This window comes from Xyrauchen texanus, chromosome 39 (assembly GCF_025860055.1).
Source record: "Xyrauchen texanus isolate HMW12.3.18 chromosome 39, RBS_HiC_50CHRs, whole genome shotgun sequence".
NCBI lineage: Eukaryota > Metazoa > Chordata > Actinopteri > Cypriniformes > Catostomidae > Xyrauchen > Xyrauchen texanus.
This window is the reverse complement of record NC_068314.1, coordinates 27,587,671-27,604,813: the sequence shown is the minus strand read 5'-3', so window position 1 is coordinate 27,604,813 and position 17,143 is coordinate 27,587,671. Positions and strand designations below refer to the sequence as shown.

General features: G+C 37.6%; 1 protein-coding gene across 2 annotated transcripts in view; it reads right to left on the bottom strand.

Annotated features, from left to right (window-relative positions):
* Positions 1–240: 240 nt before the first annotated feature.
* Positions 241–17,143, bottom strand: part of LOC127632925 (FYVE, RhoGEF and PH domain-containing protein 5-like) — a 53,382-nt gene continuing 36,479 nt past the window's right edge. Inside the window, exons 8-21 of one of the 2 annotated variants that reach the window (XM_052111768.1) lie at positions 14,394–14,484; positions 14,101–14,151; positions 13,914–13,972; positions 13,227–13,298; positions 12,340–12,408; positions 7,523–7,606; positions 7,322–7,401; positions 7,115–7,208; positions 6,300–6,437; positions 5,721–5,823; positions 4,734–4,870; positions 3,522–3,650; positions 2,613–2,767; positions 241–2,275 (exon numbers count right to left, since the gene is read on the bottom strand). In XM_052111768.1, the coding sequence (XP_051967728.1) occupies positions 2,239–2,275; positions 2,613–2,767; positions 3,522–3,650; positions 4,734–4,870; positions 5,721–5,823; positions 6,300–6,437; positions 7,115–7,208; positions 7,322–7,401; positions 7,523–7,606; positions 12,340–12,408; positions 13,227–13,298; positions 13,914–13,972; positions 14,101–14,151; positions 14,394–14,484 (1,299 nt within the window). In that variant the 3' untranslated portion in view covers positions 241–2,238. The remainder of the gene's footprint in view (positions 2,276–2,612; positions 2,768–3,521; positions 3,651–4,733; positions 4,871–5,720; positions 5,824–6,299; positions 6,438–7,114; positions 7,209–7,321; positions 7,402–7,522; positions 7,607–12,339; positions 12,409–13,226; positions 13,299–13,913; positions 13,973–14,100; positions 14,152–14,393; positions 14,485–17,143) is intronic. The other variant, XM_052111769.1, reaches the window with a different exon arrangement.

The window sequence follows — 17,143 nt, the reverse complement described above, 5'->3', positions numbered from 1 at the left end:
TTACTCAAAGATGTTGCAGTGATGGCTGCCGGAAATGTGGCCTGTCTAGATTTGATAAAAAATTACTTTTTTAAAATTGTATGGTGCTGATTTTTTACATAAGTAATGTCATGACCATACTTTGTGATCAGTTGTATGCCACTTTGGTGTGTGTGTGTGTGTGTGTGTGTGTGTGTGTGTGTGTGTGTGTGTGTGTGTGTGTGTGTGTCACTGACTGCTTCAGTTTACAAAAATGGAAAAAGATAAGATGCATTTTCCTCCCTTTAATTATGTACATTTTCATTACATTTTTCTTCTTCTGTAGGCAGGGCTTTTATTTAATTTTCATAATGCAAGTAAAAGGGATGAAATCCCACAGATAAAACATATCCTCTCTAAGCCAAGGGGCTGTGCTTTTGAATATCAGATACAAATGAGTGAATACGAATACTGGCACTTGATATGAAACATGAGATTTACAGAAAATTATGTAATATTCAAAGACAAATTAAAGAAACACGATATAAAGAAGAATATCTGGTAATAGCAGTTTAAAGACAATCTAAGGAAAATTAACACAATAAGGCTCAGTTGAACACAGACCCTACAAACATTCACAAACATTATCGCTTGTCATACTGTACATACTGCATCTAATCATTCTTTCTATTGTGATTAATATATATATATCACAATACATTCCACAATGCAGTTATAATCTCTCAAGCTAATCACATGCAGTACAGAACACAACAGCATGACCGATCCTCAGTTTTGTTTTACAGGCATTTTTGTAGACTCTGATGGGTTAAGATCCCTTCTATCTGAGCATGTTTTCATAATTTAAATAACTGGAAGTCTATCAGTTAGATCGAAAAGTAGCATGATGTTTTGCATGACTGGGTGAGGTTCAAAATACATTGTTTATTTTCTTCACATATCCAGTTAGAGAATAATGTTTTATTGATGCATAAAATGTTGAACATAGTGAGGTTTGAAATGTTGGGTATGACGAGGCTTTGACAACAGCCTCCAAGTTAAGATTGTGATAAAACTGCTCTGTAGATAAATCTTATGGCACTTTCTTATTTTTAATGAAACTTTGAACCAACGCAGATGTTCAAAACATTTGCATATTGATTTGCATCAAGGTTTTACCAAACATGGGCTTCAAATGCATGCTCCGATATGACGAAGTGATGCTGGTACATCCAACTACTCTCACAAATATTACCATGGTAACCATAGCCTGAATACTGCAATAATATAGTTATTGTAAAATCGCATTAAATGCATTGGATAGCCTTCAAAAAGTGAATGTAGCTTTTCAAATCATTGTTTTTTTTTGACAGTGGTGGCTAATAGCTACTAAGTTGCCACAGTTTGTTGCCATGGTATTTTTGAAAGGGTGCAGTGGTACAATGTCAGCTGGAAAATAACTCGGTGTGCGAAATCATAACAGATAAAAAGGAATGTCTTAAAATAGCCGCAAATTAAATATAGTACAATGAGAATTGTTTGACTATTTTGAGTAAAATGTACAGCTTGCCTGAGTATCAAATCCATATTGAACATGTAAATATATATCACACTGTGTCATTGCATATAAAACATGGATTCTTGATATCTGAGGTGGTAGGATATGCCATGCTTAATATTTACTGTTAAATTAAATCAACAATACACTGACTATAACAAACCTGTGTTTGCTTATCATATTCACTGAAACTATAACAAATGCCTTGCACTTAAGTTCATTTTAATTTTACATTAATTCAATGTAGTGTATAAAATGACTGCACTTATCTGCATATTGAAATGTGGTTAGTTACAGTAAAAAAAGAATTTATTTGTCTCTTTTATTTGTCCACACAGATGAGTAATCCTAGAACAGCCATTCACAAGCCCCGAGCAGATTGCGACTTCACTGAACTGCACTGTTTACATTTGGCACTTTTTAAATTAGTCTGTAAAGTCAAATGAGGCATACATGGACTTCTCTTGGGACAGCTCACAAGAGGAAAAACACCAAGCCTGACATGCCTGGTGTTACTCTATGTACGTTTTAAGGACTTCCATTCAGCAGCCAAAAGAATAGATAAAAACAAAGGTATCCGTGGTATGGTTCAGCTGGTTTCTCAGGCACAGGCAACTGTGATGTCATAGCTTTAAGCCCCTAATGGCTTTAGCTGTCTGGAATTTTGCAGGAGAGATGAGAACCTAGCCTGGGGTCACGTCATCGGGGCAAATAGGTGGATGCTATAACACTGTGGCCTCTTCCATTGCATTTACCCACCTGTAAAAAAGGCATGAATTTCTTTGTCATTTCCTGGAGATGTAATTTAGAATAAAAATGTAGAATCATGATGGAACAAAAGAAAATTAAATATGCTTTAGAACACCAAAAGCTACCTACAGAAAACTGAGTGTGCAATTGATCAGTTTGATGTTTGACAGTTATTTCCATTTAAAAGCTCACGTATCCAGCAAAGTTTAAAATCCTTGTTTTAGCACAGTGGTTGATATACAAGTGAGTATGTGATCCTTTGCTGCTATAAATGGGCCCTTGGTTTTTGGTTCTGGGTTGTGTTTGCATGACTCATGGCTCATGTGTATCTGCTTGTTTGTCATACCTGCGAGCAGTATGCTGGTCGTCTGCTCTGAAGGTGTAATAGAGAGTCTTTTTATGATAAAGCTGGAAAACACTGTCTGTGTCTTCGCCCTCTGACCGATCAGGCAGCTTCACAGTAAAACCCTGCAGAGTAAGACTCTCAGATGCCACCTTATCCTGCCAACAAATAAAAAAGAAAGAGCGATATCAAATGTGCAATATACAAGGCAATGCCAATGCAAAAACAAATTTTGAAAACACAAAAGTACAACATTGGGTTTATGTCAGGGTACCCACACCTTTTCACCAATGATTGGTGATCAGCGTATTTGATACTTGACAATGATTTAAAAAATATATTTCACAAATTTTTCTGCCCATATAATCATTGAGTGATAAAGGGTAAACTTATGTGGGTTGCTGTCCGAAAAGGAGGTGCTCGAAAAAGACTCAAGCTCTAAATGTACCCCCCCAAGAGACTACATAATATGTGTGTGGGAATCTATAGGGCAAGAACTCATCGAAGATTGAGGATGGAGATGGGGAGGTGTAGGGATGCCGTAAAGACTGTAGCTTGAGTGAGGTAAATGGCGGCTTATATACTCTGCAGCCTGCAGGTGAATTGGCAGATTAGATGAGCAAGCTCCTCCCAAGCATTAGTTTAAGAACTAATTTTGTAGAGATAGCATTATCAAAGAGAAATTTCTAGAAAATTTAATTTTAAATTTAATTTTAAAAATTTAATTTTAAATTTTCTGGGCCTGGAAATCACAGTTTTAAAATTCCTTGATAGTTCCTGGTTTCTCAAGACCATGGGAACATTACAGTATATGGTACCTACAGGAGTAATGCAATAGAAACTACACTGTGGTGTGTGTAAGCGAGTGTGAGTCTAGTCTTTGTGCTGGTGTGGGAGACTGGGCCCCCTCACCTCTCGTGCTTTAAAGGTGTAGAGCACCTTGTCTTTGAGTAGGAACCACAGCCTCTTCCACTTCCTTTTGCTCTTTTTGCACCTCTGCAGACTGCCGCTCATAGTGGACCCCTCTACACCATCAGACACCTACACACAAACATATGTTTTTAAAGAGACAAAAGGTGGATTTATGTTCTTGGTTTAGACAGAAAAATACGAGAAAGGGCAGAGAGTAAACAGGGTGGCACACCGGACGAGATGCGCCATGGCGCTACTATATAGCTCCTGATGAGATTCAAGGTGGATGAGTTTTAACTTTACACTGTCTCCAATAAAGAAAGATTATTTTGATGGAAGAATAAATCATTATTATTTATTCAAAAAATTAATTTATTACACTGGTAATATTAAAGATTACAGTTGAAGTCCGAAGTTTATATACACTTAGGTTGAAGTCATTAAAACAAATTTTTTAACCACTACACAGATTTAATATTAGCAAACTATAGTTTTGGCAAGTCGTTTAGGACATCTACTTTGTGCATTACACATGTAATATTTCCAACAATTATTTACAGACAAATTGTTTCACTTTTAATTGACTCACAATTCCAGTGGGTCAGAAGTTTACATACACTACGTTAACTGTGCCTTTAAGCAGCTTGGAAAATTCCAGAAAATTATGTCAAGCCTTTAGTTTAGACAATTAGCATCTGATAAAAGGTGTACTGAATTGGAGGTGTTCCTGTGGATGTACTCTAAGGCCTACCTTCAAACTCAGTGCCTCTTTGCTTGACAACAGGGTAAAATCAAAAGAAATTAGCCAAGACCTCAGAAAACAAATTGTGGACCACCACAAGTCTGGTTCATCCTTAGGAATAATTTACAAATGCCTGAATGTACCACGTGCATCTGTACAAACAATAGTACGCGAGTATAAACACCATGAGACTACGCAGCCATCATACTGCTCAGGAAGGAGATGCATTCTGTCTCCTAGAGTTGAACGTAGTTTGGTGCGAAAAGTACAAATCAATCCCAGAACAACAGCAAAGGAACTTGTGAAGATGCTGGAGGAAGCAAGTAGACAAGTATCTATATCCACAGTAAAACGAGTCCTTTATCGACATAACCTGAAAGGCTGCTCAGCAGGGAAGAAGCCACTGCTTCAAAATAAAAAAGCCAGACTACAGTTAGCAAGGTAATACAGAAGACTGTGTGTGTGCGTACCTGTGTGAGAGGTGAGGTGCACTTTCTGTTCCTCCATAGGCTAGGGGGCTGTAGACTTTGGAACACTGCGGAGAGAGGCCTGCTGGCCCTGTGTGTGAGGGGACTAGTGCTCCCACATGTTCCAGGAATATTACCACCTACAAGCACACAGAGACATCAAAACTGAGACAATAAGCAGTACTGAAAACAAGTCTAATATAAAAGCTTAAAAAAATTTAAGTGGATAAAATTGGTTCAGACCAATCAGCATCCAAAATAAGTAAACAGTCTAAATCAGGGGTATTCAATTTAAATGTCAAGAGGTCCAGTCTCTACATTTCCTTCCCAGCAAAGGTCCAGAAAATAATAACTTGCATGGTGTCAGTAGTCAATATGGCTTTAAAAAAAAATCTTATTATAACTTTCCATGTTGGCAGCAATAGTACTTTGTAAAAGGATAAAAATTAAACAGTCAAAATAGGCTCTTCAAATCAGAGATGAGGACACTGGCCCAGAGACAAATCCTAAGCAGTGGGGCATGAGGGATCTTTTCTACCAAACATTTAGGCTAATATATTAGTTCATTAGTCGAGGGCACTTGGATATTAATTTTATAAGATAAGATCAATAGCTGAGTGACAGTATGGGACATAGGAGTACTTCTGACTGAGAAAATATAGGTGTGGCAGGGTGGAGGGCGGGGCCGGGTCGTGATCCTACACACCCGGTCCTGTATTAGGCTAATCCAGCCTTCCAAGAGGGATAAGGATCCTCTGCAGTCAACCCTTATCCGTCTCGGGAGGCTGGAGGTTCAGGGGTAACCAAGCCGGGGTCTCGACTCAGACTGCTAATTGGGTGCAGCTGGTCTAAATTAGTAATTTGTTTATTATCTCCAACCCTAAATTCTTCTTAAAAAAAGTCTTCCTTAAGTATTTCTGGTAAGTGTGTTTCCAGGAAAGTGTTCCTAAAGTCTATAAAATTCTTAAAATTGTCGTCACTCAGACTTGCCTCTCTTTCTGAGCTCGGCATAGCAGTGGTCGCATACTTTAGCCATCCTGTCCTTCAGATACTTCAGTGGATACCTGTTTCGTGAGCAGGAACGACACACCACCTAAGAATGAGAGGAACACAGCTCAGATGACTAATGCAGATGAATGGTGGTAAATGAGTAGAGACAAATATAATTTGAGCATTCTAATTTGAGAATGGATTTATATAGATTAAATAATATAGGTTTTTCAAAAGCTAAATCCAGTATGCAAATAGGGCCTGTAAATACTATAATATATTATATAAATACCATAATGCCGATAATGATAACAAATGAGATGTATACAAGATTGCTAAAATTGCATTAAACATTAACTCAAAATTCAGCTAAGAAAATAAATATTAATAAATAAACATTTTAAATGACAAAAAAGGTCTTAATATATCAATGTACAACTAAAAACCTTTAAGTGTTGTTCAAATGTCTATGTAACTTTTGGGGTCACTGTAAAACTACTAAGTAATTTAGTGTAGATGTTATAGTTTATTGAAAAGAATAGAATATCAAATATTATGTTGCTGGCGGCAATGTTGTACCTTTCCACATGCATTGCAGTAATGCCGTCGCAGTGTTAGGCTGAAGTCAGAAGTGCAATTCATGCACATCATAACATGGGATATAGGAACCAGCACAGGTGCAGCCTCTCCCAGAGACATCCACAATTTTTCTCTCGCCTGTGAACGGGCAAATGAACAATAATGCAATATGACATGAAGTTTCATATCTTGCCACATTAAATTGTTTAACTGCCTTAATTATTAATATTCTTTCTCGTATCCCCACTTAATATGCAGAGTCAACTGTAAGTAAGCCATTTGCTGGGTGATTTCACCTAAAAGTGTAGCACAGCGACTCTGTTGTGCTTTCAAAACATTGCTTTGTTTGTATGAGTGGCCTGTCCAGCCCAACACAGCAGTATTGGCTGAACCAATGGCATGAGTTTGGACGGGATTATCTGTTTGTAATACCAGTGGAAGATGTGGAATTTTTGGAATCTGTTTAAAAACAGTGATTTTTCTGGCAATTGCATTTGGTGATGTTAGAAGTGCAGAAATTACACACTTGACCTTTATATGTATTAAACCTTTTTATATCACAGGGCTATTGAATGCTTGATTCTAATTGGTTGACAGACGTTCTAAGCGTGCAAATATTTTTTGGTAAATGCACAGCTATAAAGTAGTTCCAGGTCTTGACCGTATAATGGCTCCATATGACTTCGGCAATTTAATTCAGTTATTTCAAAGAGCTGTTCAGGCTACAATAGCAAAATAGCTGAATAAAACAAAGGCACTGGCTAAGTACATCAGATAAGAATAACAAACAATTTCGATTGAGAACTGTCACACACCTCACTAGAACAACTGAAGGTGTTGAGGCCTGCGGCGTGATCCGCTATAGCCCGGCTCAGCGTGTGGAACCAGTCCTCTCTCTCTCCTAAAGAACTATCAGACAGGACAAAAAGAGCATGAGAGAGCAATAGAGTGCTTGAAGTGACCGTATTACAATAGTACACAAAGTACAGACACATGCAAACTGTTATGGAAATTCCCTTTACCTCGCAGAGAGGGTTATGGTCACATCACTGACTTCTATCCTGAGTGTGTTGAGCACATGGTCTAAGATGGGTTTACTGACCTGTAGAAACATGGAAACACACATTCAACTTAAAATACAGCTAAGCCCGAACGTTCATCATAGTACAATTTCAATTACACCAAATCTAATGAAGTCCACCAACTGTGCTAACTGCGCTTACCTTCATCCCACTTAGAGTGAGTGTGTTCTTCAATCGGTATTTGCCATCTTGCTGTGGGTAGGTGTACAGCATTACATCATTCATCTGAAACACAAACACACACACACTTTATGTACAGATGTACAAATGAGATCTATGTACAGTAACTAACTATGCACAATTCTAAATAACACAAGTGCAATATGTAGTGTTTCACTATTTTAAGGAATATTCCGGGTTCAAAACAAGTTAAGGTCAACCGACAGTATTTGTGGCATAATATTGATTACCACACAAATTCATTTCAACTTGTTCTTCCTTTTCTTAAAAAACAAAAGCAAAAAAACAAAAACAACAATTGGGTTATGTTGAGGCACTTACAACGGAAGTGAAGGAGGCCAATTTTTGGAGGGTCTAAATGGAGAAATGTGAAGCTAAAAATTTTTTAAAAGCACTTAAAATGAATTTTTTTTTGTCAAAACTATTATTTGTATTATTTGAGATGTAAAGTTGCTGAAATAAGCGTTATTATAAATGCAGATAATTTACAATTAAATCATGTTAACACGATTAAGTCTATTACTTATGAAACAGTGAGTATTTTAACGTTTACAGATTTTTTAATTATTTATTTTTTCCCCAGAAAAGGGAGTGATTTTCTTTTTCTTTTGGTGGTAATCAATATTATGCCACACATGCTTTCGATTGAGTTTAACTTGTATTGAAACCAAAAAATTTATGTTTACTCTGTGTTCTATATGTATGTGTATTAAAATGAGTCACAATGGTAGTTCATGCTGAATTCTGTTTGAATGAGACTTGCTCGAAGATGAAGGTAAAATAGCCACATACACACACCTGCTACTGCTCATCAGCTGAATTATATAGTAATGCACCAAGTTAATACTCTGCATCGTGTCCTATCTAGAAGACACTTACCCATGGTAAAATAACTATAAACGCAACCTCTCGTGGCTTACTGCTTAAATGAACTTTTTGCTTAAATTTACCAGTGCAGTGAAACAACTTTTAAATGCATTTAGCGGAATGTATTGTCCTTTTCTGTAATGTTTATGTCCACCACAAGGGGGAGGTAAAGGCTTTAAAAATATTTGACGAACAACTCTTTAATCCCTGTCCTTCTCAATAGACATCCTTTCCCTATCTTAACACGTTACATTCAGCGCTTAACAAAGAATTCACACATTATTTACAATGGTTTGTATGTAGCCTACTAGATAAAAGTACAGTATATATTCTGTGCTCCAGTCCTGACAGTGACGTAGTTGTGCTAAGGACACAAACTCACGCCCGCAAACAGGCTAGCAACACACTTTAAACCATTGCGTTTGCTCGACATAGCCTATATCCAAACAAAAGTAGTGACATCATCAGACATGCAATGTGTGCCCCAAACATCCGCAGTTCACAGGCAGGGTCCAGGGTTTCATTCTGAGCGCTTCTGAGAAAGGCTTTTGGGTGGAGGCAGCGGTACAGAGAACAAAAAACATCAACACTAACAGCCACAACAACCGTGAAACAGCTGAGAATGCAATGGAAACAAAAAATACTGACGTTAACTAAAATGATTGCAATTATCCTGTAACTAGTGTGTGTGTCCCTTGAGAGAGGACATCTGTGATGGAACAAGGGAGAGAAAACAACATCTTAAGGGTCCCACCAATGAGTTCCATAATTTACGATAACCACAAAAAACAAGCAGCTGATAAGTCTGCACAATTAGTAAAAGTACTACTGTAGAGATACAATTGTGTATGTTATTATTAAAGGATTAGTTCATTCGAAATAAAAAAAGCTTTCTGTCAGGTTTCAAAACCGTATAACTAACCCTGTCTCATGACAAGTCATAATAATAGTACAAGATAGCAAAATCTCCAAAAATGAGTTGGCTCATACAAAAACTTACACATTTTAGAGAAAAATAAGCAATGTTATTATGGTTTTTACGATTTTTGAGTGTTTGGAATGAGAGGAGGGAAGAATATTACAGGTTATTGACATACATCAGTCATTTGCATTAAATACATTTTGAATGAGTTACCAAATGTTTCCTTAAAACAAAATGTTGGATATCTAAAATGTTATGCCTGTATTGTATCGATTTCAAATTGTATTTGTTGATTGGTTAGTGTCTATGGGAATTAAAGTCATGCCTTTTTATAGGAAAACGTTAGAGTTGTCGTGTTGTTATGTTGGTATAACTTTCTTCTGTGGAACTTGAGAATAGAAATTTTGAAGAATCTCAACGCTGCTCATTTTTTGATACAATGAAACTTGATGAGGACTGAATATCTAATCTCTAACATTCAGCCTATCTCATTTTGGGTTACTCTAAAGAAAGAAAAACGGGTTTGAAGTGACATGAAAGTGAGCAAATGACAACATATTTCTTTAATTATCACTTGGGAGAACTATCCTTTTCATTTCTGATCCAACTGAGCTCTGTCCAGATGTGTCTCTCACAGCAGGTTCCTAAACATTTTGACCAATGAATTTCCATGATTTTTCCTTTCCAAGGGCAGATTTGCCTTCGTATGTAAGGTACCAATCTTTGGAATTACTAGGTTTAAACAAATATACTTTTTGTAAAAATGACTCCAGTTAGACAGAAACTGTATAGAGAACATTTCAATGCAGCTCAATGGAGGATTTTGGCTTTCTTAGCCCCATGCTGAACAGAAGAATGTAATGCATATTCACTTTAGAAATTTCCATGACTTTGAAGATTTTACTAATTAACATAATTGTTTAGCCCTGGAAATTAATTTTTACAAATGACCTGATAGGTCTCCATGACTGTGGCATTCATGTCTTAGTGATTGCGATGTATTTCTGAGCCAGAAGCAATCCCTCAATTATATTGTGATTTTTGTAGGCCAGTTGAAGATCAGTATATGCATTGGTGGGTGGTTTTGACAGAGGAAAATGCCCTTGGGCATCAGTGTGTGAGTGATTGTTGGTTGGAGATATGTTTTGAGCCGAGTCACTTATTACTCGATAAATTATGTCCAGATCTCTGAGAGTCATCGTTACCAGGAGACCCTCTGACATCATCACATTAGCACCCAGTCTGTGCTGGACTCTATCACATCAGTCAAAAACTCTTATAAATAAGCATCAATCAGAGCTTGATTGATTCAGGGAGGACTAGAGCAAGTGACAGAGAAAACGACAGGGGGAGAGATGGAAGAAAGACCTGATGACTGAGTGTCATGCGGTTTAAGAAAACCTTTCTTTATGTATGTGTGTGATATGAGATAAAACAGGCAGAGAGAGAGGGACGTATTTGCTTGAGAGAACAATATCTTTCCATACCCGTAGGAAAGAAAATCTCCTGTTCAGACAGCAATGGGATTCAATGGAGGGCAAATGGAAACTTTGGTCTGCTGCTTAGATTATTTTGTCCTTTAGAGTTTCAGCAATGTCATAAACTGTGCTCAGATTTCCAAAGATACCAATGTCTTCAATCAAAAGTTAATTTCATATTAAATCATACCGAAACAATTTCAATACTCCAACATTTCACAAAAGACCAAATGTGATCAACATTACTATCCATGTTCATTTTATAGCTTTATATTCTTATTATCTGTCAACTGCCTTATTTGTTTTTATTTTAATTTATCTTAAAGAATATAAGGAAAACATTGATCCACAAATGAAACTTAATGGATTTTAAGACAGTGTCCCCTCTGGATACTCTAAGATCTGCATTTGAATACACATCATCTTTTCAAAATGCAACAATTCTTTGATGCTAAATCTTAACAGAGACCACCAGACCATCATTAATAACTACAAATAAAACTACAATAAAACTAAAATCTCCTTAGCAGCGCAACTTAGATGACATCATTAATGTATCTGGAAATCTACCCAAATTAAAAATAACCCAGCATTGAAGATGTACTGCAGTGATGACATGGCAACTGAATCATCTGTACAGGCAAATGTTTTAGTGTTGTTTTTCTGCTGTAGTGCCTCAGTGCTGTTGATCTGTTGTTCTATGGGCTTAGTCTTCAGTGTGCTGTCAGTACAGTCCCTGCACAGGAAGCTGGCATCCAATGACCTACAGCAGACATCCTGAGGGGAAGTAGGACCCTCGAAAACAAGAGCGGCTGAGAGAGGGGTGGGGCTGGCCTTGTCCTACAGCTAATGTAGCCTCCAGTGTCTGGAGCAATTCAAACATACAATTAATCCACATATATACCAGCTTGCTAACTCCCTAGGAACTTAAGACTGGCTGTTTTAAAAGTAATAACTAACTAAATAAGGCCAGAAACATACCCTATGTAAGAACGCAAATGCAGCTTGGCCAGTGCATTGCTAGCATGCGGTTCCATAAATTTTTTTTAACATGAGTTCTTGCGGTATTGTGCCGGTATACTCAAGTGGGCGATAGCGTTACCTTCAAACAATTGTGTCATTAAACTGGATGTGTTAAAAACAAGGTACTGTTGTAGTGAGAAACAATGATAATTTAGATCATTTGAACTAGCTTGCCCAGAAAGATTATTTTCAAACATGCTCTACTATGACAGTACATTGCCTGAATGAGAAAACGGTCTGTAAAAGAAGACACTAACCCCTCGATCAGAATGCAACACGTACTTGCATTGAATTCTTATCAGAATGCAACAAGGCATGAAATTGAGCTTTTGTAGTTAGAAGTCAATACTATTTTAACTCTCATATAGGCCTACAGTTCATTTATGTAGAGAGGATGCAGTGAGCAAGAGTAAGAGGTGAGCTTCAAAAAGCCATGAAGCTACCAGATTCAGAGGATTTAAATAAAGTAGAGAAACATGACAAGATACCAGAAAGAGGTGTCTGGGCTGCCGACTTTTACGAGAGACCTTCATCAGAGTGCCCTCCTTGACGAAAACCTGAAAAACACAGATATACCAGTGGCCAGGTGAACAACAGGTTTGGGTGTTTTGTCATTTGACCCTTTGATGTCTCTAACAGTTACTGATCTTTTAGGTTGTACAGGCAGAACCCCCGCAGTAAACTGTAAACATACCTAACTATGAATGGAGCGTAAGGCTCTGTTCCAAAATTCTAAGGACCGAGAATGTTCTTACATTAAGAAAGGTTAAGACGTGTTAAAGACGAAGTGCATCTAGGTTCAAAGTTGAAGTTCTTTAAACTTGACACAGCATTAAAATTTGCGCTCCTGTACGAGAAAAAAACAGCGGGACAATTACAAACCAACGTAGACAGATGCAAAAAAGTGTTCTGTATTTTAAAGGTTTCTTAGGCATCATCATATGCATACTTTGCAGAGAATATAATCCCATTATGGATTGTGACAAGTTTAGTGAATAAAATATATACAAGATGTTGAATCAAGCATGAGAAATATTGAGTTTAAAAATAGAGTATTGATAATTCATTTAATACAGAAAAGAATTGATAAATTGAATTGGCATGGAGATTTTTAGGCAATATGTGAGTGAGATATAGGAGCTTGTAGGAGTATTGTGTTGTTAGATTAACAACATGATAATGACAAACTACTGAAATCAATAGTTAGTCAGGTTTCCTATGTGCTTCACTTGTATTTCTATTTGCGAGTTGCTTCTTATGTACAGCATTCCAATTCCATCACTAATGACCGATTTCACAAAGGATGCAGGCAGTAGGCAGCAATGCAGCTCACTACGATTTGGAACAGAGCCCCAGAGTATTGAGCTGAGTTTACCCTTCCTGGTTGAAGAAGGTCTCTTTTGCCTTTCACGCTGTAGTCGATGTGGACCAAACGAAGCAAGTTCTCCTGCGAATGCAGGGGACAGACAGAGAAAGAAATAAGAAAATGAGAAAATTGAAAATGAGAATACCTTTCTTTGTGTTTGTTAGATCCATTTTATTTCTTACTAGATCTCTCTCTGTCAATAAATATCAGATTTTGGTGTGATATTGAATATCAGTCAACACTTTGTCATATTAACTTTTCTAACATCCAAGAAACAGAGGCAGGGGAAGAACAAGCGGCTGATGCCTCCTAATAAGACATTTGTAAATATACATATACTATATATAAAATAATATGAAAGAAATATAGAAACAACATAAATGGACTATAACCCAGATGTATGTTTGTTCTCTCAGAGCAACATACACACACAAACTGCTTTTGAGAACTCAAAAATGGAAGCGGGAAGGGAAGAGCTGTTTTGTAGTGAACAGCTGTAAGGATTCTGTTTCTGTCTGCGACTATGTGTGTGTGTGTGTTTGGGGATGCCTCTGTGTTTCTCTGATTCAGACTGGCTTTTTCACACTGGTGTCTTTGTTTCTGGACACCTGGGACACTTTGTTGACATGATTTCTCCTCGCTGCTGTTTCATCATGCATTAACAATTAAACACACTCTCTCACACATAGAACTAACCCCGTATTTTAGATTGTCATTAACCTGGTCTGCAACCTCTGACACGATTGCCAGCGCAGCTGTTAATAAAAAGTAACAATCACAAACATAATTAGTGTTTACACAGTTGAAAAATGCTAAATGTACATCATTGTGTATGTGAGAATGAGAGACTGTTAATGAAAGCTGGGTAGGAAAACAACAGTACCTTTTGTGTCTTCATACTCTTTTGAATCAGGGGAGAGGTTGTTTAAGTAATCTGGAAAGAATGAGATGAAAGGGAAAAGGAAAATAAGATGCCATATTACAGAACAACAGACACCTGCCAAATTCTCAGTGCATCTAATTTATAGGGTGCCTTATGTTTTGTTTGGGACACATCTCATACGCACACCCTCAATGTTCAAATGAGAACAACCTATCTCTTACACACACTCAGACCAATATAGTGTCATGGACACCATAATCGCGCACTCATATACACAAACACATAGTGTTCACCTGTGAGCAGCATTCGGTACTGGAGGACACGCACAATGACCCGCTGCAGCTGGTGTTTCAAAGGAACATGTACTCCTTCTGCATTCTGCATCTGACACACACAAACCAGCCTGCATGTTACAAATGGCAACAAATGTTCCCAAACACAATATACATAAGCATATTTTAAATGTAATACAATCTTATATACAAACATGCAAATAGCAGTACTACATCAACATAGCTCTGCACATATCATACTAAATAAATAAACAGGATAGACACAAAAAGACCCACAGGATAGAGAATCACAAATGAGGTGTCTACTAACTGTACCGCTAACCCTAACCTGCACAAAAACTTTCAGCATTTTTACATTTTCAAAATAAAACATTGTTTAGTATGTTTTTTAAGTGATTTGAATTATGGGGACACTATAAACCAGATTTATAGCATAACACCCTTGTTATTACCAGATTGTAACAAAAAAAAAATCCTCGTAACCCCCCCCCCCCCCACACAAACACACAAACAAGCCCAAAAATACAAAATCCCACACCATTAAGATATGAACATTCCACCTGTGCTCACCCTTACCCACACAGCACAATACTGTACAGTGCCATAGGTAACAATGGCACCACTTTTAAAAGCCCATTTCAAGGTTATTATTTATTGACCTTCCCTTTTCCCCATACAAAAAACCCTGAGAATGCTTCATTCCATCCAATTACATCCACAATAATCTTATTCACTGAGAGAAAAATTGAACAAGTGAATCCGTCAATCATAGGGTGAGAAAAATCAATCAAGTCCAAATTGACTTTGAAATGTCATTGTTCATGAGAGCCCTGAGGGCAGATAGAGGGCAGATAAGGGGCAAATACATTTGCACTTATGGTAAGGCCAAAGGGGCTCCTTCTTTTGCTAGAGACCTCTAGGTACAGTACATAGTGTGCTACATATAATCTTCAATGAGAAGAGCTGGGAGAGAGATGCCATCAATGACCTTGTGCTAACACAAATAGATCTACACATGTGTACGAGCAGACATGTGCACACCGAGGGAGTTTTGGCCTAAAGATAAAAGACCACAAGCCTTGATTGCCCAGCTTGCACACCTGCCATTTAGTAATTCCCTCTATATCTCCAAAAGACTCCCTCTGGCTTTCATTATCTCTTTCACACCAGCTCACTGTCTCCATGTGTCTCCCTATATCTCCTCCTGTAACTTAACCTCCCTATATTAATTCTCGACATCTCCGTCTTCATCAGCTGCAGTTGACAAATAACACAAGCATGATCTTTTTCATTAAAATATAAATATTCTGTATAAGTGAAAGTGTGAGTGTGTGAATATATATATATATATATATATATATACTGTATATACTGTAGGTGCTGTGACTGGTTCTTTGAAGCGTTGCATAATTTAAATCACAATGCTGTTTAAAATGGTTTTAGATGAAGTAGCTGAAATTTCAACTACGCATCATCTTGATTCTCATCATCATCACCTCTGTTCTATTCATCATCTTCTTCTCCGAAACTCTTGAGATAATGCACCTGTTTCCTATTATCTACTTTCTGTCTCTCTGTTTCTTTCTTTCACTACAGTGAGTATCAACCTGACCCTAAGACCCTTGTCAGATTCCCAGTGTTAAAGAACAGTGTGGCTCCATTGTAAAAGGTAGCAGTATTGATGAACAGCCTCGTTCAGAATGCTAACACTAAATTGTAATCCAGTTTGTGCTGAAGAAGTGGCCAGTCTTTGTGTATTTGTCTGCATGTGTGTGTAAGTGCAGATATTTAGCACTCTATAGTTGAGTTGGGATGCCGCCAGTAAGTGTGAGGGGAGAGGGAACAGCAGCTCATGGCAGTGAACAGACAGACTACACAAATCAGGCACTGGTCCGGCTGAAGCAGCGTCTGCGTGGACAGCTGATTTAATTGAGGGTTGTTTAAGAAGGCTGCTTGGCTAATTAGCTTTTTACGCCTCATTGCTCAGATGCCGGATCTGTGTGTGTGTGTGTGTGTGTGTGTGTGTTTCAGTGTCTTGTTCCATCTTTATTTTGTCCTTTACACCTGCACAATTTAAGAGCAATACTGTGTATGATACACAAACTTAAACATATTTGCAGACGTACATGCTGCACACAAACATTCACACCCAGAGGAATTCCCTTTCCCCGGTTTTGTCTCTAATGTTTTTTCAAAAATGGCTTAGGAGAATTAAAAATGGACACAAGTAAGTCACAAATTAGTGTTGATATACAGTTAGAGTGTATACAGTAGCTATAGAATTAACGTGGATAGCATAGCTCAGATAATTTGGTCTTGGGAGAATTTGATGAGAAATGCTTGCATTTATATTGGAAGACTTTGAGCCCCTTCAAATCTGAGCAAAGTATAAGGCATTGTTGAGATCTCTTCTGAAACTCTAGAGAAAACATATGTGAGATAGCTAGGGTGAGGGGGGTGGGGTTAATCAGGAGACCTCCATTTAATTGCATTGCTGACTAGGAGAAACAGTTGCTATTAATCAGTTTCATTGGTGATTTTTCCAGGTTGCGGCATAAAGTAAAACTAAAAAGGGCATACTATAAAAATGCTACAAAAAGTTGAATATATATAGCTGAAGCTTGCAAAACAATCTCCTCTCTTCCTCTCTGTCAGAGCGCCCCTCCTTTGTCTCCTTCCTCCTTACACATTCTGCACCCACACGACCATACTTAAAAATACAAACACTTGCGTGTGGACACACTTGCGTG